General features: G+C 41.9%; 1 protein-coding gene across 2 annotated transcripts in view; it reads right to left on the bottom strand.

The window, feature by feature from the left end:
- Positions 1–25,141, bottom strand: part of LOC141108550 (uncharacterized) — a 177,898-nt gene that overhangs the window by 113,028 nt on the left and 39,729 nt on the right. Inside the window, exon 5 of one of the 2 annotated variants that reach the window (XM_073600254.1) lies at positions 6,226–6,355. In XM_073600254.1, the coding sequence (XP_073456355.1) occupies positions 6,226–6,355 (130 nt within the window). The remainder of the gene's footprint in view (positions 1–6,225; positions 6,356–25,141) is intronic. The other variant, XM_073600255.1, reaches the window with a different exon arrangement.

The raw sequence follows: 25,141 nt of genomic DNA, 5'->3' as shown, positions 1-25,141 counted from the left end.
CACTCTCCAGTCTCTATGCAGATAAACCTTCGGGGAGAATCTATGGGTAGAGGAACATGGCGAATCAACGAAGAACTATTGGAAGACGAAGGTATTGAAAAAACAATAAAAGACGAGATTGAAAAATACTTTCGGGAAAATAATACCCCTGGCTTCTCAAGAGCAACCTTATGGGAGGCGCATAAAGTTGTAATTAGGGGAAAATTAATATCTATAAGAACGGGAAAGAAGAAGGAAAATAGAAAGAATATGCTGAAACTCCAAAATGAAATGTATAATCTGGAACAAAGACATAAAAAGGAAGGCAAAAATGAAATATATCGGTCCCTGATCTTAAAAAGAGAACAATTAAAAGAACTGATGGAGGAAGAAGATAGAAAGGAAATCAATAGGGATACAAGTCAGAGATTTATGATGGGTAATAAAGCAGGAAAGTACCTCGCAAATGTTCTAAGAAAGAAGAAGACCTTAAATTATATAGAGAAGATAAAAAACGAAAAAGGAGAAGTAAAAAATAAAACCACAGACATAGCACAAGCCTTTGCACAATATTATAGTGCTTTATATGCTATAAAAAAGCAAGAAACAAGACAACAAGCAGAAAGAAAGAGGAAGATGACCCAAATTTATCTGGAAAAAGCCAATTTACCAAAAATTAAACCTGAGCTACTGTTGGACCTAGAAAAGGAAATAACACAAGAAGAGATCAAGGCGGCATTAAAAGAAACCTCCATTGGTAAAAGTCCTGGGCCAGATGGATTCACGATCAGATACTATAAAAAATTTCAAGACCAACTGATTCCAAAGCTATGCGAATATCTAAACAAAATAGGAGAAGAAGAAGATATTAGGAAAGAGTCTCTCCTAGCACATATCACCATAATACCCAAAGAAGGAAAGGATAAAGTTAACTGCTCAAGCTATAGGCCCATTGCTCTATTGAACACAGATACGAAACTTTATGCCAAAATTTTAGCCACAAGAATAAAAAGTTTGATGCCACTATGGATAAACCTGGACCAGACCGGATTTGTCCTGGGTAGAGAAGGAAGGGACAACAGCATAAAAACACTCCTGATGCTGAAAAGAAAGAACACCAACATTTCCCCAGATCTACTCCCGTCAATCGATGCAGAAAAAGCATTTGAAAGGGTAGACTGGGGATTTATGATGACTACACTACAACACCTCGGAATGGGGTCTAAAATAATGAAGTGGATAAACAACTTATATACAGGACCTACAGTAAGAGTAAACGGTAAGATGTCGCCAGCGTTTGAAATATACAACGGAACGCGGCAAGGATGTCCACTCTTGCCTCTTCTATACGTACTGTCACTGGAGCCTTTTTTGGCGACCTTGCAAAATAACCGTGGGATAGAAGGGGTTCGAGTAGAGGGAAAAGAACATAAAGTTGCGGCTTATGCCGAGGACATCCTCGTGTATGTGACCAAGCCTAGAGAGACCCTGTTAAATATCCTGACAGAAGTAGAAAAGTACGGTGAACTTTCAAATTGCAAAATAAACCCTATAAAAACAGAAATACTGAACCTTGGAGTAGGAAAAAAAGACATCTTGGCCCTTCAAAAAGAATTCCCATTTACGTGGGTAAAGGGTGAGTTACCCTACCTTGGGATTAAATTAACACCATCCTTCGAAAAAATGTATTCTGCAAACTATATCCCATTATTAAATGAGATCAAGGCAGAAGTCAAGAAGACAAATACACAATCAAAAACTTGGATTGGAAGAGTCAATACGCTCAAAATGGTAATTCTACCCAAAATATTGTACAAATTCCAAATATTGCCAATAGGGGTCCCACAGAGTTTTTTTTAAATTATACAAAAAATACTGACAAAATTTATTTGGCGAAAAAAAAAACCAAGATTAAAATTTGCACTAATTTCCAGGAAAAGACAGCATGGGGGGTTAGCAGCACCGGATATTTTCAGGTACTATAAAGCAGTAAATCTATCACATATGTTTGAGTGGACAAAGGAAAATAGAGAAAAAAAATGGATAGCGATAGAAAACACCTGAAGTAAAACCACGTTGCACAAGAATATTTGGATATCAAATAAGTATAGAACATTAGATCTAAACACACATTGAATTGACAAAAAACGCTTTCAGAATTTGGGACGCATTACACAATAGCCCTCACTGGTATAAAGTTTTTTTCACCGGGTGAAGATATATTTCGAAGACTTAAAATAAAGAATCCACAAATCAAAGATATCATTAGGAAAGGGAAGATGGAATCTGCACAAGAATTAGAGCTTAAATTTGGTGGGAAATTACGCGAATTGGAATAGATTCAATTAAAGCACCTCGTCACTACATCACCGTATAAGTTTAGAGATGGAGAAGAATTGAGTTGTTTGGAAAAACTCTGTGCGACACCAACGCCATTAAAGAGAGGCATTTTTAAAAGTCTATGAGTTCCTGTCGGACCTTGAGGGCCAAAAAAGACCTTCCTTCATAGAAAAATGGGAAAAAGAATTAGAAACAAATTTGGAAGAGCAACAAATTGAGAAAATGATTGCAGGAGGATATAATCAAGCTTGGGATATCAACACCATCGAGATGAACTACAAATTTCTAGTTAGGTGGTACATGACTCCGGAGAGGCTTCATAGAATTAACCAGGAAAGATCACCATTATGTTGGAGAAACTGTGGAAAAAAAGCCACAATGATACACATATGGTGGGACTGTCCAAAAATCAATGTATTCTGGCAAGAAGTAATTACATGAATAAAGGAGATAACGGGAGAGAAGTTAGAAAATAATAGACTGGCTTGTCTGTTTCATGATACCAACTCTCCCAAAAAGCAATACATGAAAAAGGTAACGTCAAAACTATTAAACGCTGCAAAGGGATTGGTCCCAAAAAAATGGTTAAAGAGTGAAAGTCCAGACATAAGAGAATGGTTTAACCAAGTGGAGCACTATCACAAAATGGAATTATTTTGGTACAAAGAGCAAGGACAATTAGATAAATATGCTTTTGTCTGCAACAATTGGGTAAAATACAAAACATCGGACAGCTATAGGCAGAAGTTGGCAGAAAGTATAAGATAAGAAGAAAAAACAGAGGAAAGAAAGGAAGGGAAATATAGCGGTGAGGCGGGGGAAATTGGAGCGGGAGGGTCGTTGGGGGGGGGGGGGGGCGTAGATTGAGATTCTGTTAAAGCAGTTGGCATAAATAAAATAGAGGGACTTTCCTTTTGTTTTTATTTTTTCGTTTTGATCTGTTCTCTTTCTTCCTTTTTTGTTTAATGTTACCACAATGATGTGAACTTGAGAAGGGACAGGTTTTGAACGTCAAGTTGAAATAAGTCTCTCAAAGGTAGACACTGAAGTGGTAAAAAAAAAAAAAAAAAAAAAAAAAAAGGAACTACCACTATTTTATTTACTAGGGGGTCTGCTTCCTGAAAATATATAATTTTTGGGGGGTTTATTTAATCTTCAGGCCTAAAATTATTTTTTAAACGTGTGCAAAAATAATATTAAAAAATTGTCTCCGGCAGTGAAAGGGTTAATATATGTGATGCACTGGATGTGGTGGACACCAACATAATACAAAAAGTACAAGTACTAAGAAGCAAATTGGCTTCCCCCCATATTACAAAGTAAAAGATTGATTGCATTTTGCAATTTCTCAGCTACTGACTTAAAATAATATCCTACTTTTTAATCACATTTAATTTTTTGAGTGTTAACCTATTATAGTATAAACATACTGCTGGCAAGGAGGTGGGAGCAGAAACTACAGATTTGATCGTGTTAGCAGCCTAGCATTTCAGCACTGAAAGGTTTCTCCTGCTATAGTAAGTCATGCTGGAATTCTGCCAATTCACTAGAGACTCTGAAAGGTGCTAATTAGGGTTATATGTCACAAGACAAGCTGCTCGGATATGGGCTCACTCAGCCAATGGTACCTATGGTACCTTCAGACAGTTAATAAGGGGAGTAAAAAGTGCTTGTTGTAACGCTAGATACTTTCTAGTTATGAAAAATTCTGCTGCTTTAGTTTTCCAAGCATCCTAAACCTTTGGTCGTGTTATCTGAATATGAGGATCCACCAGTCTGACTTCTGATCCTTTTGGCAGAGAATGCATGACCAGACACATGGGTGGTAAAAAGAGGGGTAGCTTGAAGCTTGTGGGCTCTGAGACAAAAGGCTCCCTAACATTACCACCCGCCGCTTCCACCGTGTGCCAAGATACTCCTACCACGTGCCAAGATATTCCAAGTGGCTAAAGAGTTATTTCAGATCTTTATTTACAGAATGAGTGAGTAATGCAAAAGAATTTGGAGAAAGTGTCCACATTTTAACCTTTCAAATTCTTTTTAAATACCCTGGAGCAGGGATAGGCAACCAACATGAAAGAAATCAAAGATCACAGAGTTTCTGCGACCTTTTCTTTTTAAAAAGAAATTAATTAGCAAGGCCTAACTAAATAGGAAATAAAACTTAGAAAAAAAATAGTCAGTAGAGCATAGGACTGTGTCAGTAGAGCAGTGGGCGGTGTCAGTAGGGCAGAGGACGGCGGCAGTAGGGCAGAGGACGGCGGCAGTAGAGCAGAGGACGGCGTCAGTAGAGCAGAGGACGGCGTCAGTAGAGCAGAGGACGGCGTCAGTAGAGCAGAGGACGGCGTCAGTAGGGCAGTGGACGGCATCAGTAGGGCAGAGGACGGCGTCAGTAGGGCAGAGGACGGCGTCAGTAGGGCAGAGGACGGCGTCAGTAGGGCAGAGGACGGCGTCAGTAGGGCAGAGGACGGCGTCAGTAGGGCAGTGGACGGCGTCAGTAGAGCAGAGGACGGCATCAGTAGGGCAGAGGACGGCGTCAGTAGAGCAGAGGACGGCGTCAGTAGGGCAGAGGACGGCGTCAGTAGGGCAGAGGACGGCGTCAGTAGGGCAGTGGACGGCGTCAGTAGAGCAGAGGACGGCGTCAGTAAGGCAGTGGACGGCGTCAGTAGGGCAGAAGACGGCGTCAGTAGGGCAGAGGACGGCGTCAGTAGGGCAGAGGACGGCGTCAGTAGGGCAGAGGACGGCGTCAGTAGGGCAAAGGACGGCGTCAGTAGGGCAAAGGACGGTGTCAGTAGGGCAAAGGACGGTGTCAGTAGGGCAGAGGACGGCGTCAGTAGGGCAGAGGAGAGCAGCGGACTGTGTCGCTAGAGCAGCGGACTGTGTCGGTTTTTCTATTTTTATTTTATTTCATTTTTTTAATATTCTTTTTTACAATTTTTTTTAGCAGCCCTGTTGACTGGCTTAGGTCAGATATCAGCAGATGTCTCACTTCTGAGACAGAGAAAGGGACTGAGTTAAGAGATTCCGCAGCCCCCGTCTCTGCCACCTCAGCTGCACTGGACAGTGAATGAATAGGAACTGCTCTGTGCAGAGTGGCTTTTGTTTCATTCATAAACGGAGGCATAGTAAACAGTTTACTATGCTTCAGCTATGATTGAACACAGTGACTGATCAGTACCAATCACTCACTGTATTCATTTAGAAAAAGAGGGGGCTGGTAAATGAATATCTACCAGCCCCTTCCTCCACTTTCCATACTTCCAACCCCTGTTGTGGGGACAGGGGAGCACACAGGAGGCCCAGCCAGCAGAAATAAGAGTAACCAGGACAGGAGGGGTGGCATATACAGGAACCGATCCCCTCCATTTTCCCCCCGAGGTCGCTGAATTCCAGGAATGGCAGAAAAGGAGAGGAGGAGAAGCAGGCATTCAGTGGCTGCAGGAGAAATATGGAGGCGATTGGTTCCTGTATATGCCACCCCACCTGTCTAGGTGTAAAACCAAAAGTAACAGGGAGGGCACATGGGGCGGGGTCACCATTGTGACCCCTGACGATACCCCAGTGGTGGTGGATACCGTGGCAGTTTATCAGTAGCTCATACCTTCTATACACTACACTTTTCTGTTATATGCAACAATGAAACAACATGAAGACTTCCTATCTTGGCACTCAAATGTAGCCATGTTCAACCAGGATAAGTCAATAGATGCCCATAACAATTAACTAGATGTGTGCTATTATTTATCTGTTACAAAAATAACTAGTTATAAGTGAGTGATAATGTGCATTTATTATCACGAGCTGCCCAGGAAAACACATACTAATCCCAGTAGTCTAGTTCTATGTTTAAAACATCTTGTGAGAACAACCAGACAGCATAGTAAAACAAGAACGAGACTGACATACATGTATTTTCCATACCCATGTAGAATTTCCTGCTGAGTGACTATTGATAGCAGTTCAGCTGCCTCCTTTGACAGGGATTTACATTCATTTCTTAGCTCTATGCTTTCTTTGAACAGAAGCTCAGCTTCAGCTATTGTAAAAGAAGAGGAAGAGAACATTAAAAAATGAACACCACAAATTAAAATAATATTATAGTTAGCTATGACCGTATAATGAAGTAAATGACCCCAGCAGAGAATACAATTAGGTCAAGCAGGAGTGATCAAATAATGGCTGGTCGCAGATATAAGTAGAAATCAGCAAGGCCCCTTTCACACTTGCGCGACTTGGGAGTGCAAAGTCGCAAGGCAAGTCGTACCCCATGATTTTCAATGAGTACCATTCATATCTTCGTGACTTCAAGTCACAGCGACTTCAAAGTAGTCACTGCACTACTTTGGTCCAACTTTGATGCGACTTGAGGTCCATAGATCTCAAGATTACACAGGCATTGCTTCAAGTCGCAGCAAAATCACGGCAAAAAAAATAAATACATTTCGTGATTTTTAGGTCACACAAGTGTGAAAGGGGCCTTACTGTACTTTGCGCATCAATATTATTCTTTGGACTGGCTACTAGAGCTGCACAATCAATCGTCAAGAACCGTTATCGCGATCTTGACTAAAGTGTTTCACAATTCTTTCCATGCAAAGGATTCTCTCTGCTCTTTTGAAGCCACAGCCCTCAAAAGAAAGGAAGAGAAAAACTGGGCAGTCTGCCAAGAATCAAAACATTCTTTATCAGTTGAACTTAAGTATAAACATTGTAACAATTTGTCAACGGAATAGACTTTGTGTGTAAGTGAAAAAAGTTTAAACACTAAACCTTTTTCTGACATATGTTGGTTTCAAGTTAAAATCATTTTTTTTTGCTAGAAAATTACCCCCAAACATCAATATATATATATATATTTTATATTTATATTATATTTTTTATAGTAGACACCCTAGAGAATTTTTTTTTGCTAGAAAATTACTTAGAACCCCCAAACATTATATATATATATATATATATATATATATATATATATATATATATATATATATATATACACACACATATATATTTTATATTATTATTTTTTTTTAGTAGACACCCTAGAGAATAAAATGGTGGTTGTTGCAATATTTTATGTCACACTGTATTTGCGCAGCAGTCTTTCAAATGCATTTTTTTGGGGAAAACATTACTTTAATGAATTAAAAAAAAAAAAAAACTAACCAGTAAAGTTAGCCCATTTTTTTTTTTTTGTATGATGTGAAAGATTTTACGTAGCGGGAATCGTGAGAGAATCTTGATCTTTTTATTCTAAGCAAAAAAAATTGTGATTATCATTTTGCCCAGAATCGTGCAGCTCTCCTGGCTACTTTACCCACCAATATAAATGATGAGGAAGGCTTGCATAGATTGAAGATTAATAATTCCATGGCAGCTAATGTAAGGCCAAAGCTTGTATATTTTAGTACTGAATGGAGAAGATTTTTGTGCTGCTGTCGAGATTTCCCTTCATTTTCTGTTTTAGAAAAGAAACAGGAAGGGAAATCTCTCCAAAAAACAGGCGAGATTGTCAAACAGGCAGGATTTTTAATTCAGGACAGACAATTATGTCAGAACATGTCATACAAATGACACTGTCATGGTAGGGACTGTTTCTTTTTGACAAAAAAAAAAAAAAAAGTATACCAAACTGTGCCGCAGTGATTGGTGGCCAGGGTAAAAGGTGGATCTAAAGTCTCATGGGAACACACCTCTTCACATATTACCCCTTACTAGTTAACATAAGTTATTAATGTTGTAAGCATTTCAGACCCCTTAAAGTGCATCTAAAGGTTTAATTTTTTTTCTAAAATAACAAACATGTTATATTTACATGCTCTGTGCAGTTGGTTTTGCACAGAGCAGCCCAGATCCTCCTTTTCTAGGGTCCCCTGCCAGCACTCCTGGCTCCTCCTGCCTTTCATGAACAAAAATATCATCCATGAATGGAGGAGGCAGAACTTTCATTAATCTGCCCGTCCTCCATTCGCAGAGCACTTTTCATTCATGGAAGCTATAGTACGGCTTCTATAAATAGAGGAGGCAGGCGGAAAGAGTGGGCATAGTCAAATGAAAAATAAATTTTCCATTTATTCAATCTACGTTTGCCACTAGTCAAAATGGCGACGAGGAGTATTTAACCACCTTACGTGATGGCAATTTCACTTGGCCAATCCCCAGACGTCCTATTGCTGACGAAACGCATAGGGTGGAGCCTTCGACAGTGACATCATCACGTTTGTTCCTTCCGAGACAGTGGATGGGCACACGATATAGGAAGTATAGCAAGACCAATGGTGATACCGCAACTCTGGCAGATCGAATCCGTACCGTTCCTTTGCTGATAAATGATCTACTTCTTGTAAGTGCAAACTTATTCCTTTATTAGACCTTATTTTTATCAACATACTACACATGGAAGTCTTTCTCGCTTTATGTTTTTGAGTACCATTAGCAACAGCGGGAGCTCTGGATATTCCCTAAGGGTTGAGAGAGACCATACTTCCCTAGGCTGGGCGAGACTGCTGCGGTGGTCTTCGCTTTCTGGTAAGCAGGTTATTCATACACTTTGGGTGGCGATCTGGATGCACGTCGTTTGTTTTGAAGATTTTGTCACGACTTTCTTCTTGCAATTTATTTTTGTTTATCTGGATGGACACTGTTATATAAGAATTTATGGATTTTTTTCTGTGATGGGACTTAGTTATAGTTTTCCTTTTTTCACTTTGGTATATTTTTCACGTATACTTATATTTACACGTTTATTCAATATGATTTATGAGTTTATTTAGCGCTGCATCTTTTTTGATATTGCACTTTAATTGGAGTTTCTGTACTGGACTTTTTGATGTTAGCTGCTTATTTTATTATTATTTTTTAATTCCATATTGGTTTTAGCGCAGCGTTAGCCTTAGGGCTTCACATTTTTACTACATTTCCCTGTTCTGCCTTGTGAGATGACAGAGATCACTGCTCTCTGTCATCGAGAGCAGTGATCGCTTTCATGTGTGTTGAAGCCCCTACCCCCCCACAGTTAGAATCACTCCCTAGGACACACTTAACCCCTTCATCGCCCCCTAGTGGTTAACCCCTTCACTGCCAGTATCATTTATACAGTAATCAGTGCATTTTTATAGCACTGATCGCTGTATAAATGACAATGGTCCCAAAATAGTGTAAAAAATGTCCGATATGTCCACCATAATGTCACAGTCCCGATAAAAATCGCAGATCACCATTACTAATAAAAAAAAATAATAAAAATGCTATAAAACTATCCCCTATTTTGTAGATGCTATAAATTTTGCGCAAACCAATCAATATGAGCTTATTGTGATTTTTTTTTTAGCAAAAATATGTATTAGAATATATATCGGCCTAAAATGAGGAAAAAAAAAATTTTTTATATATATTTTGGGGGATGCTTATTAAAGCAAAAAGTAAAAAAATATTGCTTTTTTTTTTTTAAATTGTCGCTTTTTTTATGTTTATAGTGCAAAAAATAAAAACCGCAGAGACGATCAAATACCACCAAAAGAAAGCTCTATTTGTGGGGGGAAAAAAAAAGGACATCAATTTTGTTTGGGTACAATGTCGCACGACCGCGCAATTGTCAGTTAAAGCGACGCAGTGCCGAATCGCAAAAAAGTGCTCTGGTCAGGAAGGGGGCAAATCCTTCCGGGGCTGAAGTGGTTAAAACTCACTAATGTGCTACACTTAGATTGGCACCTGTGCTTTCTCCTCCTATTGCAGAAGAGACACTGCATGTCTGCAATAAAGAGCCTGCCTGCTCAAAGTGAGTGTGACAGCGGAACTTTAGTTCCTCTTTTTTTTTTTTCATAATTTTTATTGTTTTCTGGATAATTTGTACAAACAAGAGGTTATCATACAGCATGTGTCAAATAACGCTTATATTGGAAGAATGGTATATATATGTATCATGGAGTACCTATGCAGAGGAGAACAGGGACGGGTCGAAAGTTATAGAGCAATCTGGGAGAAATGGAAAGTTTTCAAATCATCAGAGAAATATGTGCAGGGAATGAGTGAAAAGGATTGAAGCAGTAAGGGCCCTTTCACACAGGGCGGATCAGTGATGATCCGCCCCGTGAACACCCGCTTGCTCAGCGGGGATCGCTCCGCCAATCCCCGCTGAGCAGGAAGATGACAGGTCCATCGCTGCACATTGTGCAGCGACGGACCTGTCAGAGCGCTGCTCTCCCCTATGGGGGATCGGATGATGACGGACCGTAGAGTCCGTCGTCACCCGATCCGAAAACGGATGGAAAAGTAGGGTTTTCCTCCGTTACACTTTTCGGAGCGGGTCGGATGTCAGTGGACATGTCACCGCTGACATCCGACGCTCCATAGGGATACATGTATGTCCGTTTTTCATCCGAAAACGGAAGGATGAAAAACGGACATACGGATCCTCCGTGTGAAAGAGCCCTAAAGGAAATGAAGAGAGATGAAATATTTTCAGATGTAATAGAACATTGTGTATATTTTTTTTTGTATGGAAAACTTTCCTTAATAAATATATAATAATAATAATAATAATAATAATAATAATAATAATAATAATATATATATATATATGAAGAATGGTAAATACAGTATGTGCGGTTCATCTGATAATAATAATTTGTACTCTTTTACGTAATAGTAATTGTTAAAGTGGAGTTCCAAAAAAAAAAATATTAATGTGCTTAAAAAAAAATCCAAAAAAAACATTTGGAGAAATTTTTTTTTTTACTCACCTCTAAATGCCTGTTGCTAGGGGGTCCCTCGTAGTCTGCCTCCTTCGGCGCCTGGGCTCCTGACGTCACTTCCCTCGGTGCAGGAAAGGAGATCGACTCTCCCCCCTCCCTCTTGTCAATCATCTGGGACACGTGACCAGTCCCAGATGATTGCGCAGCCAGTGACGTGCATGTGCAGTGGGTGCCCGGCTGTCAAGCCACAGCAGGGCGGCCACAGTTAAGATGCCAGCGCCGCCGAGCAGAGGGGAGACAAGCGGGGCTTCGATCACCCGCATCGCTGGACCCTGGGACAGGTAAGTGTCCAATTATTAAAAGTCAGCAGCTGCAGTATTTGTAGCTGCTGATTTTTATTTTTTTTTTTATTTTTTTTTTTTTTAAGTGGGAACCCCGCTTTAAGCATGGATGAACGGTTGGACCCGTTTTACAGTTTAACATTTTAACAATTCGAGATTCCTTGTCAAAAAAACATCCTTACTGAGTAATTAAGAGTATGATAAAGTATATTAAAATAGGATATAAAATAGGAATAAAATAATAACAAAAATATAAAAATGAATAAACAACAACAAAAAATATAAAAAATAAAGAAGGGAAGGAAAAGTATTCCTCTTTAACAGCTTTCAGCATTTTGTTTAGGATTTTTTTGGTCTTTATAAATGACAGTTTTTTCTTCTTCCTCCACAACTGAAATACGTTTTTTCTTCTAAAATCCTTGACTTTTAACTGGTGACAAAATTTACCGGCAGACGCAGTTAGGCTTTCATTGATGTGTCTCTCAGTTTCCCCACATAGTAACCATGACAATTCAAAAGGGAGCGGTAAATACAGAAGTGGGGGGTGATGGTAGGAGGAAGGTGATTTTAACAGATTACAGCAGCCTTGTTCCTCAATCCTTACTGGGTCATCCAGCGAAGGGATTTGTGGAGGATTATTCTGAGTAAGGCATTGTAAAGGAATTCTTCTCCTCATAAGGAAGCGTGTTCAAAGGATATGTTAACCTCGCACCCGGGAGGGAAGGCTGAGTGCATGTGTTTATAATACGAGGTCTGACTAAAGGCCCCAGCAGTCATTCTAGCATTCCGCAAACACAGCCAAGATTTAGATTTAAAGATCGCACAGGTTAATCTGAGAAATCTTCTCTTACTCTATTTTAAAACTGTAGTTACATTTTTTTTTATTACAACTGGTAAATGTCTACTTTTAGCAATAGTTCAAAATGCCACAGCCTGAAACTTAAAAGGACTCTTAAAGCAGAACTAAACCCATCCATTTAATGGTTTCCCAAAACAGTTTACATTCAAGGCATGCCATGAAAGATTACATAGTTGTACGTGCTCTCAACTGAACGGCAAAAGTCAAGATGGAAGCTTCCTTGGCTGTAAAGCAGGGATCTTCAAACTACGGCCCTCCAGCTGTTGCAGAACTACACGTCCCATGAGGCATTGTAAAACTCTGACATTCACAGACATGACTAGGCATTATGGGAATTGTAGTTCCTGAACAACTGGAGGGCCATAGCTTGAAGACCCATGCTGTAAAGGATAGGAGGGTTTAGTTCCACTATAGACACGATAGACCAGGGGTCCCCAAACGTTCGAAGTAAAGGGCCAGTTTATTGTCCTTCAGACTTTATGAGGGCCAGACAGCGGCCAGTGGGAGTGGACATTTTCCTGGCACCAGTGGGAGTATTTATAGTCCACTGACAGCTACAAGTCATCTGCCGCGGTGCTAAACAGGACTTTATCTTATTCATTCACAGATCCCAGCTCGCCCACACAGCTGCACCGATATTAAGGGCTCATTCACACGTGTGTCCATTCCCTGTGTTTGGGCAGCATTTCCAATGCCTCATAACCGCCTGTCAACACCCGCCATGAACACAGTGCTGTTCACACAGGAGCGGTAGCGTTGTGTTAAAAATTAAGCAGTATGTCGCTTTCATGAAGCATCAATGCTCGTCAACCGCCTCCATTGATTTCAATGGTGATGCTCTTTAACGGCACCTTAAAGTGGTGTTCCGGCCGAAATTATACTTTTTAAATAAAAATACCCCTATAATACACAAGCTTAATGTATTCTAGTAAAGTTAGTCTGTAAATTAAGGTCTGTAAAGTTAGTCTGTAAATTAAGGTCTGTTTGTTAGTTTATAGCAGTAGTTTGTTATTTTATAAACTTACAGCAGGCCGTGGCCATCTTAAGTGTGGGCATCTGAAGCCAGACTGTTTCTTCCTGGATCTCATCCTTGCAGATCTCGCACATGCTCAGTGCAGCACAAGCAGTGTAATAGGTTTCAGGTCAGGTTTCCATAGCAATGGCAGTTTCAGAGGAAGTTGCCGCCCCTTCCCAGAAGGCATTGCAAACAGGAAATGATGTGATGGGCCACGGCCAGGGAGGAGGAAGTGAAAAATGAATACAGCAGATATACAGTAGGTGCTGAGAAAAAAAAAAAATATCCAATTTGTTTACAGTGCACAGTTTAGTGAGGGATGCTGAAGAGTTGTAAAAGTGGGTGGAACTCCACTTTAACAGCACCTAGAGCCTTTATGATGTGTTGGTAAAGCATTTATGAAGTGTTAGCTGGGCATTGGGGGAGAGATAGTGGAGGCTCCTGTATCCCAGAATGCACTGGGAAATAACGGAGAACTAGGACAGAGCAGCCGTAACGAAAACACGTCATAAAACACGTTAACTGCCATAGGAGCGGTAATGAGCATCGCTTCGATCTTCATAAACAACACACGTGTGAATGAGCCCTAAATGTGACCAGTGGCTGAGGGGGAGAAGACAATAGGAGATGTACGCCCCAGAAAAAATAACTGTAGCTTTAACCGCTTGCCGACCAGGTCGCTTTACTGCGGCAGGTCGCCACGGTCCTGCAAATCGTCGTAGCTATACGTCGGCTCGCGGGATCGGGATAGCAGGCGCGCGCGCGGCACTGCGGGGGTGGCGATGCTCGTGGCCGACGGTCGCGATGACCGCCGGCCATGAGCGATCGCGAGCACGAGGGTCAGAAACACAGAAGTGTGTGTGTAAACACACAAATCCCTGTTCTGTTTGGAGAGGAGTGACAGATCGTGTGTTCCTATTAGCTATCAAGGATGAGCTCCGGCGTGTTCGCCCACTCCACGTGCCGAGCCCGCCAGGAAGTCGACACGGTGCTGCGCTAATCACAGGTAGTGAGACATTTCCCAATCTCTGAAGCCGCACATCGGGAAAATTTCTCACTGCCTGTGATTAGCGCAACGCAGTGCCGACTTCTTGGCGGGCTCTGCACGTGGAGTGTGCGAACACGCCAGAGCTCATCCTTATTAGCTAGGAACCACGATCCGTCACTTCCTCTAGTCAGTCCCCTTCCCCCTTTCAGTTAGAATCACCTCACAGGGAAAACAGTTAACCTCTTGATCGCCCCCTAGTGTTAACCCCTTCACTGCCAGTGACATTTTTACAGTAATCAGTGCATTTTTATAGCACTGATCGCTGTATAAATACCAATGGTCCCAAAAATGTGTCAAAATTGTCCGCCATAATGTCGCAGTTACAATAAAAATCGCAGATCGCCAACATTACTAGTAAAAAAATTAAAAATACTAATAAAAATGCTATAAATCTATCCCCTATTTTGTAGACGCTATAACTTTTGCGCAAACCAATCAATATACACTTATTGCGATTTTTTTACCAAAAATATGTAGAAGAATACATATCGGCCTAAACTGGGAAAAAATTAGCTTTTTATTTTTTTCAAATATAGCGCAAAAAAAGAAAACTGCTGAGGCAATCAAATACCACCAAAAGAAAGCTCTATTTGTGGGGGGGGGGGGGGGGGGGAGGACGTCAAATTTTGTTTGGGTGCAGCGTCGCACGACCGCGCAATTGTCAGTTAAAGCGACACAGTGCCGATTCGCAAAAAATTGCTTGGTCATTCAGCAGCCAAATCTTCCGGGGCTGAAGTGGTTAAAGTGGTTCTAAAGGCAGAAGGTTTTTTATCATAATGCATTCTGTGCTGCACCCTCCCCAGCCCCCCTAGAACTTACCTGAGCCCCATCTCAATCCAGCGATGTTGCATGAGAGCCACGAAGACTGGGGACTCTCCCTCCTCATTGGCTGAGACAGCAGCAGGGGCCAATGGCTCCCGCTGCTGTGAAAGTCAGTGAACCAATCAGAAGAGAGAGTAGGTGGGGCCGAGCTGGGGCTCTGTGTCTGAATGGACACACAGAGCAGCAGCTCGGGTGCCCCTCTAGAAACCTGCTTGCTATGAGGGTACTCGACAGGAGGGAGGGGCCAGAAGCCCCTGCAAGAGACTCAAGAGGAGGAGGATCTGGGCTGCTCTGTGCAAAACCACTACACAGAGCAGGCAAGTATAACCAAAAAAAACAAGACTTTAATATCACTTTAGCAAATTTACAAGGTTGTAGACTGGGATTAGAGCTACTGCATTATGCTGTGTTCTAGTCTGCAATATCAGCTCATAATAAACCAGTCAGCTTCACTTGCAATGTAATGTTGCCTAATATTTACATGGGTTGTGTACTTAAAGGTTTCCTCCTAGGTATAACAGCAGCAGGAAGAATGAATTTGTTGCCCATGTGTAGAATTCATATTTTCATATTCACATACACAACAGAATGATGTAGCGCAACTTACAAAAAAAATAACCACAATATAATAAAAGTGCAAACAACTGTGCAAAAAAATGTGTGCAAAAAAAAAAAAAAAATATAATCCAATGTATATCCAAAAATATGAAAGAAGGAAACGATAAAAGTGCAAACAATTGTGCAAAAAATATATGTATGTACAAAAAATAGTCCAATGTATATCCAAACAAAAATATCAAAGGAAAAGAAAACGATAGCCAATTTGAATCCATTCCAAATCACCAATGTGACATGTTTTGTAAGTTGCGCTACATCATTCTGTTGTCTATATTAGCTCACTAAGGTTTGAAGCGCTTATGGGTGTTGGCTAGCAACTTTTTAAAGAGGTTGTAAACCTCACAAAAAAAAAAAAAAAAAAACCCTGCAAGACAAAAAGGCATAATGAGCTAGTATGCATTGCATACCTCCTCCAGGTATCATTTGACACACCCGAAGGGAGATTGGGGATGCAGAAGTTCTCCTACTTCTGTGCTGTGCTGAATCTGAGGTCTGGTAAGTGGGGAGGAATCAATTTTCTGTTTTAGGAAGAAGGAAGTAAGAATTCCAGCCTGTGGGAGTTTCTTTTGGTGGTGGGGGGGGGGGGTTAAGGAAAGGGGGGTGGGTTTGCTTTTGGAGAGGGGGGGGAGAGTTTCTTGTAGAGAAGTTTACAGGGGGTGGTTAATGGCAGGGATTTGCTTCTGGGAGGGAGTTTGATTGGATGAAGGGAGGTTTTCTTCATAATTAGAAATCTTTGCTGGGGGAGAGGGTATTGACTGAGGGAGATATTTTTGCTTTGGTGGGTCGATTTAGAGACAGGGGGGTTTAATTTTTGGGGGGATATTTTACAGTGGGAATCTTTGATTGGGGAGGGCGATTTTTTACCTTTAAAATATTTTTTTTTTATTATACTTACCTAGGTGGATGGGGCATCGATCCAAAGTTGCATCTGTCCCCAGCTACTTCTAAGCCCAACAACAGAGCGATCAAAGACCGCTGATTACTCAGTTCTTAGCCTTCAGTGAGCAAAGAATGGTGACTGTCAGTCCCTGGCTCTGTCCCCCCCCTAAGCTCACTGGAATGCCAGGCTGTGGAGGGGGCAGGAGCGGCTGGCTCAGGGTCTCTGCGGCTCACCGAAAGGCTGAGTGAGCCGCTGGTCCAGGCATCTGGGTGAACCCTGACTTTAAAGTTAGGATCTTTCCACAGCCTGGACCTGCTGAGCGATATCAGCTGACAGCGGGCTATAGCTGGCTGTCGGCTAAAAATGGGCCACAAAAGTACAGAACAAACTGCGCTCCTCCCCAGGAGAAGTACAACCAAGCGGTATGCCATCCCTTCAGAGCGCATGCACCGGTGACATCACCAGCTGCTTTCCATGTGAATATCTCCTAAACACCATATGTTTAGGAGATATTCACTATAACTACAAATAAGCGTTATTATAGACTTACTTGTAGGTACAAGTTCAAAAGCTGGGTTTGCTACAGTTTAAGACTGAATAAAAGAAAACCGTATTGACCAGGTGCAAAGGGCACCATCCTGTGGTAGGCAGTGCACAATATTTTTTTTTTTTCCATCTCTTAAAACATTTCGTAAAATTTCTTAGGACACAGTTTTATAAGGTTTAAATAAATCACTGAATTTACTGCCCACCACAATATGTTGCTCCTTGCACCTGCTCAACTTGCACAGTAAGGTTAGCTAAAATCCAGTCTTGGGTCTCATTCATACATCCTACATAACCATGGTACAGCAAGTATACTGCAAATACCTGCACCCGGGATCTCAGATGTTCCCATATCTGCTCAGCCTTACACCTGAGTGATGGGCTGAAAAGAGCCAAGGATGTCTGTGAACATGTATCCACAGGTATCTGCACATCCAGTGGTGACCTGCAGGTAGGGATACATTTGTGCATTTGGATAAAATCTCTCTGCATCCAGGGTCAGAAATGTGTCCCTAACAGCAGGTAACCACTGTGACCCACGGTTTGTTAGTGTGTCGCTGAGGCTCAATCGATGTGGGGAGTAATGTAGATGATAACGAATGTGCTGCAGGAGTGCCGGTGAGGGATGGAGCTCATCCCAGCTCCTGTAGTCACTGAAGGGAAAAGAGAAAAAAAAATCCCTGGTGCCGCACATCCACGGAGTCCTATGGTAATGTACCCAGTTTCCCCAAAAATAAGACCTAGCGTGATTGTGGGTGATGGCTGCAATATAAGCCCTACCCCCCAATTAAGCCCTAGTTAAAGTCCTTGTAGGTCTTATTTTCAGGGTAGGGCTTATTTTCGGGGAAACAGGGTAGGGCTTATATTGCAGCCATCACTGACAATCACACTAGGTCTTATTTTCGGGGAAGCAGGGTAGTAGTGATGGGAGAGACTACCTCAGCCCAGGTTCCCGCCAGGCCACACCCCGATGTGTTTTGCTTTGTCCCCCGGAGCTTAAACATGGAGACCACTGGATGTGCAGATACATGTTAACAGCAGTGGCTCTTTTCAGCCCATCACTCAGGTGAACAGGCTGAGCAGCTGACAAAAATTGGAACATCTGAGATCCTGGCTGTAGGTGTTCATGGTATATTCGCCATTCCATGGCCATTTAGAACATATGAATGAGATCTAAAGCCTGGTTCACACAGTAAGTTTTTTTTTTTTAGTTCAACCCAGCGGGCTGAAGGAAAAAAAAAAAAAACTAGGGAGCTTAGGAGGAGCTCGCTGTACTAATGAGTACACTACCGCACCACAACTGCGTGCATTGCGTTCTATTCAGTTGAATGGGGATCATTTTTGCTGCGCTGCATTGCAAAGCCTTATGGCCCCTCTCTGCTGTCACATGTTTTTACCCCAACATTAAAGTGTAAATGATGCCTTTAAGTTTGAAAGACCTGAACCCCCCCCAGGGATGAGAGAGACGTCGCTCCCTCACATGCCGCGTTCTGCTGCATCTCCTTCATAGAGGAAGCTAATCCAGCAGGCGAGGGGCTAACACAAGGAGATAAGGGATTTCATTTATAGCCGTTCTGTTTCTGGCTAGTTCTTACCAGCACCTGGATTGCTAGGGTGACATGGCCCTAGAATGGATTATCTCTACTCTAGGAGATGTTACGTAAAGTACTGAAGTTACCACTAAATAATGTAAACCTTTGTATTCATTTCATCTAACCAGCAAATGTGCACCTGTTAAAGAATGGGGTAAATTCCAAGGTGAACACAGGCTATTGATTTTAGTATATTTGTGCATGTAGAATGTTTCCTATAAAATATTTAATTTAGGTTTTGTGTAAGTATATCTTACGATTCAAATTGGGACATTTGATGAACCGCTTGCCGACTAATCCGCCAGTTATACTGCGGCAGGTTGGCACGGGTGTGCGAATCGCCGTAGGTGTACGTCGGCCTCTTTAAGAGCTATAGGGGGAACACGCGACGCCGATGCGCATGGCCAGCGGCCACGATGTCTACCGGCGATCCATGATCGCTCCCCAGAGAGCGGGAACGGGGATCTGTCAATGTAAACAGACAGATCTCTGTTCTGACAGGGGAGGAGAGACAGATCTGCTGTTCCTAGTGATCAGGAACAGCGATCTCTCTCTACTCCCAGTCAGTACACTCCCCCCCACAGTTAGAAACACCTTCCTAGGGAACACTTAACCCCTTGATCGCCCCCAAGTGTTAACCCTCTTACCTGCCAGTGACGTTTATACAGTAATCAGTGGCTATTTATAGCACGGATTGCTGTATAAATGTCAATGGTCCCAAAAAAAAAAGCGTCAAACATGTCCAATCTGTCCGCCGCAATGTCACAGTCCCACTAAAAATCGCTGATCACTGTCATTAATAGTAATAAAAATGCCATAAATATATCCCCCAATTTTGTAGAAGCTATACATTTTGTGCAAACCATTCAATATACACTTATTGTGATTTTTTTTTTTGGGGGGGGATATTTATTATAGCAAAAAGTAAAAAAATTGTTGTTTTTTTTCAAAATTTTCGCTCTTTTTTTGTTTATAGCGCAAAAATAAATACCTCAGACGTGATCAAATACCACCAAAAGAAAGCTCTATCTGTGGGAAAAAAAAGGAAATTTGTGGGTGTACAGCGTCGCATGACTGCACAATTGTCAGTTAAAGTGACTAGTTTACCTGCCAAACGATTTTTTATTTTAATTCTGCATAATCAGCCTTGTAAATAAAGCAGGCCATACGTGGATCGAAATTTGTTCAGTTCAGTAGGGACTAGTCGAATTTAAATCCATGTATGGGCAGGGTGATTGCTCCCAAGTCAATCCATTAATCAACTTGGTTACAACCATGCAATCACTGGTGGTGGCTATAGCCGCTAGCAGTGATCATTATGTTCTGCCAGCTGGGAAGGCTCCCCCCACCCGCAGAACACAATAGCGCTGCGGGAGGCATTCCCCCAACACTGAATGCGTCAATGAGGGAATCGAGCAATTTTCTTTTCTTCCACCACAGGAATTTTAATCTCATCTGACCACCTTTAGCACACCTCAAAGATTCTGAGGCCACATGGGAAAGGGTGTTCTGGTCACAAATTGAATAATTTGGCCTCAACACCAAACAATATGTCTGATGGAAATCCAATAGCTCACCATCCAAATATCACCATTCCTACAGTAAAGTATGGAGGTGGTAATATGTTATGGGGGTGTTTCTCTGCAGCAGGGACTGGAGCACTTGTCAGGATAGAAGTAAAAATGGATGGGGAAAAATACCATCAAATTCTTGAGGACAATCTGCTGCCCTCTGCCAGAAAGTTGTCAATGAGAAGAAGGTTTATCTTCCAACATGACAATAACCCAAAGCACACAGCAAAAATGACCACACAGTGGTTGAAGGAGAAAAAGGTGAATGTCTTTGCATGGCCTAGTCAGAGTCCAGACTTAAACCCCATTGAAAATCTGTAGAATGACTTGAAGACTGCAGTCCACAAATGATAGTGGTAAATATTGCAAAGTTTAGATGTGCAAAGTTAGTAGGAGACATATTCCAACAGACCGAAGACTGTAATTAAACCAAAAGATGGTTAAACAAAATACTGACATAAGGGGGGGGTGATCCTTTCTCCAACTCAGTGATTCGGTTTTTGAATATTTTTCTGACATGTTGGTGTTATATCTTTCACTTGGATGTTATAAGTATAAGTTGCACTAGTAAAAACAGTTGGATAAAACAAAAAACTGTGTCTGTCTTCATTTCAGGCTGCAAAGCAACAAAATGTGATTATTTTAAAGGGGGTGATTCTTTTCTATACCCACTGTATTTACTGCAACAGAGTATGTTTCCTTGCACTTCTACTTTACCACTTCAGCTCCACTTTACCCCCCCCCCTCATGACCAGGTCATTTTTTGCGATAAGGCACTGCATTACTGACAACTGCGTGGACATGCCACACTGTATCCAAATAACATTGTTGTCCTTTTTTTCCCACAAATAAAGCTTTCTTTTGGTGGTATTTGATCACCTCTGCAGTTTTTATTTTTTGCACTATAAACAAAAAAAGGCCGACAATTTTTTACTTTCTGCTATAAAACATACCCATATTTTTGGGAAAAAAATCCCAATAAGCGTATATTGATTGTAGACGCTATAACTTTTGCGTAAATCAAACTATGGGATATTTTTATTTATTTAATCACTAGGTGATTAGTGACTTATAGCTGGACTGCGATAATGTGGCAGACAAATCGGACACCTAATAGACACTTTTGGGGTCCAGTGATACTAATACAGTGATCAGTGCTAAAAAAAAAAAATATGCACCGTCACTGTACTAATGACACTGGCATGAAAGGGGTTAACATCAGGGGCGATCGAAGGGTTAAATGTATGCCCAAGTTGTGCTTAGCAACTGTGGGGAGGTGCTTTGACTAGGGGAAGACAGAGATCCTTGTTCCTGCTTAGCAGAAACACAGGATCAGTACCTTCCCCTCTGGGTGGGTGGATAAAGCCTGCCTTCAGGCTTTTCATTGTGCACCATTACGACTTTCTAGCCGTTGGTGTCCTAAAAACCAATGATGCCATTGATAGATAAGGAAGGCATGGTGTGCCTGCATAGCATCCTTGTTTGTCCCTCCCCTGCTGCACCCTGTCAGCAATGGGATCACATCAGCTTAGTGAGGGAGAAGAGAAATGCTAGTCAGTAGTTTATTTGCTTTTGGAAGAATAGATCTAATGTTGGGTGTCCTATATGTGTTGATATTGCTGCATTATGTAATACGATTACTGTATAGGTGATCCCCCGCGCTACCAGGTAGGTGAATGAATAATAATAAAGTGACAAACAGGTAAGTTATGAGAAATTGCTGCTAAATCTGTAGTGTTCACAATACAGGTAATAACAATTGAAAAAGAAAAGTGATCTGTGCAGTTCCTCTACTATCACAATGTGTATAATTAAATGCAATAAAACAAGTAAATCCAAAACAAATGTCCAAGTGCCAGTACATTTTACACTATGGGAGGCTTTTATCTATTCCATTTCTACATGTGAACCGGAGCCCTTAGCGATACATTAAAGTGATTGTAAATGTAATTTTTTTTTTTTTAAATAACAAACATATACTTACTTCCACTGTGCAGCTTGTTTTGCACAAAGTGGCCCCAAACCTGCTCTTTTGGGGTCCCCCAGCGGCTCTTGCGGCTCCTCCCCGAATCAGATAACCCCCTGGGAAAAGCGCTCTCCCAGGGGGATTACCTTGCGGGCGCGCTCCCGAGTCCAGCATTTGGCATCCATAGAGGCAGGACTCTGCCCTGCCCCCCCGGCGCCCACGTCATTGGATTTGATTGACAGCAGCGGGAGCCAATGGCTGCGCTGCTATCAATCTATCCAATTAAGAGCCAGGAGCCCGTGGAGAGAGAGACAGCGAGCCCACGCCGACTGAATGATGGGGTTCAGATGAAATGGGAGGGCTGGGGGGCCGGTGACTGCCAGGTGTTTTTTTACCTTAATGCATAGGATGCATTAAGGTGAAAATAACAGGAACCTTTACAACCCCTTTAATGCCCCGTACACACGGTCGGATTTTCCGATGGAAAATGTCCGATCGGAGCGTGTTGTCGGAAATTCCGACCGTGTGTGGGCTCCATCAGACATTTTCCATCGGATTTTCCGACACACAAAGTTGGAGAGCAGGAGATAACATTTTCCGACAACAAAATCAGTTGTCGGAAATTCCGATCGTGTGTACACAAATCCGACGGACAAAGTGCCACGCATGCTCAGAATAAATAAAAAGATGAAAGCTATTGGCCACTGCCCCGTTTATAGTCCCGATGTACGTGTTTTACGTCACCGCGTATAGAACGATCGGATTTTCCGACAACTTTGTGTGACCGTGTGTATGCAAGACAAGTTTGAGCCAACATCCGTCGGAAAAAATCCTAGGATTTTGTTGTCGGAATGTCCGAACAAAGTCCGACCGTGTGTACGGGGCATTAGAGTCTAGAGCCTGGAGGTTGGCTATCATCAGTACCTATATGTGTCCTTGAGGCTGATTATTCACTGCATAGAGGTGAGGGTTCTGTGAGCACTGAGCAGTTGTGTGAAGGAACAGGAATATACATTTTTGTTGGTGGAAGTTCAACTTAAGAGGACTTTGTTTATTCATTCACTGGCACTTGGACATTTGTTTTGGATTTACTTGTTTTATTGCATTGAATTATACACATGTAATATGATTAGTTTTTTACAATTTAGAATGGGATGCCTCGAGATCGAGTTAGAGCATAAACTCTGAAGACCAGCCACTAAGAGTATACTGTCCAGTTCTGGGCACCAGTCCTCAGGAAGGATGTACTGGAAATGGAGCGAGTACAAAGAAGGGCAACAAAGCTAATAAAGCGTCTGGAGGATATTAGTTACAAAGAAAAGTTTGCGAGCACTGAACTTATTCTCTCTGGAGAATAGACACTTGAGAGGGGGGTATGATTTCAATTTATAAATACCGTACTGGTGACACCACAATAGGGATAAAACTTTTTCACGGAAGGGAGTTTAATAAGACTCGTGGCCACTCAGTAAAATTAGAAGAAAAGAGGTTTAACCTTAAACTACGTAGAGGGTTCTTTACTGTAAGAGCGGCAAGGATGTGGAATTCCCTTCCACAGGCGGTGGTCTCAGCGGGGGGCATCGATGGTTTAAAAAAACTATTAGATAAGCACCTGAACGACCGCAACATACAGGGATATACAATGTAATACTGACATATAATCACACACATAGGTTGGACTTGATGGATTTGTGTCTTTTTCAACCTAATCTACTATGTAACTATGATATATACTCTGACTTTTTGACACGAAAAATAATAGCCTGAATTTAGATATTGGTTTCCGTATCCATTATACTTAAGTTGTACAACCCCCTCTGTGACTAGTATCCCCCCCTCCATTCTATAGCTCTCCCTCTGTCTTATCTCACTAACTCTGCTGCTATCTTTATTACCATTGATTTGTATGTTTTTGTTTTTCTCTTTTTTTTTCTTCTCTCTCCTTTCCCTCAGAGATGTTTTTTTTTTTTTTTTTTTCTTTAACACTTTAACATTCTGCTTAAAAATTTGTGAATCAGTACTGCTTGGACCGTGAAGAAGGGGACAAAATTATCACGGACAGTATTCAATTTTCGCTGTCACAATTGCACTAATACGGCTACAATCAAATCAAGTATATATACACTCTGGAAACTTGCCACTAAGGGGTTAGTGCATGTGCTTCTGGAGTTTGGTCACCAAAATGTAAATTCACATATACTAAAAAAAAAAGGAATCTGAGATTTATTGCACATATGCTGGGAGACTGACCACTGACTAGGGTTGATACACATATCTTGGGGCATAGGTGTGCGCAGCCTATTGCATTAGGGTGTGCACCCCAAAGCTCCAACACATTTGCGTTTGACATATTTACCGGCCTCTTCCCTGCTCTCCATCCTAAAACATTGGGAGGAAGGGGGAGCAAGGGAGCACATGGGGGACCCAGGGAACAGAAGGAAGAGGAACAGGGAAAGGAGGGGTGGCGGGGGTGGCATATATTAGTATCGATTCCCCTATATTTTCCTCCTGTGGCAGCTGAATGTTGACAAAGGGGAGAGGAGGAGAAGCCTACTTTCAGCTGCTGCAGGTGGAAAATACGGATCGGATCCACTAAATTCCACCCCGCCACCTCTCCTGTCCAGGTTCTGAGGGTCGGCAGGGAAGGATTGCGATTTACTTGTCACCTGCCTACCATTGACAGGTTGCCAACCCCAGGATTAGGGTGTGACCAGGCACACCTGGCACCCCCCTTGCGCACGCCTATGCCTTGGGGACTGATCACTGATCAATTGAATGGGTCACGTTCAGTGATGGTACTTCCCACTCAATGATACCCGGCATGGGGTGTCATTTTTTGCCTCGGCCGCAAAGCATGTGTACCACCCCATC

Source organism: Aquarana catesbeiana, linkage group LG09, assembly GCF_042186555.1.
Source record: "Aquarana catesbeiana isolate 2022-GZ linkage group LG09, ASM4218655v1, whole genome shotgun sequence".
Taxonomy (NCBI): Eukaryota; Metazoa; Chordata; class Amphibia; order Anura; family Ranidae; genus Aquarana; species Aquarana catesbeiana.
Note: the sequence above shows the minus strand (reverse complement) of the source record. Positions and strands in the feature narration are given on the sequence as shown.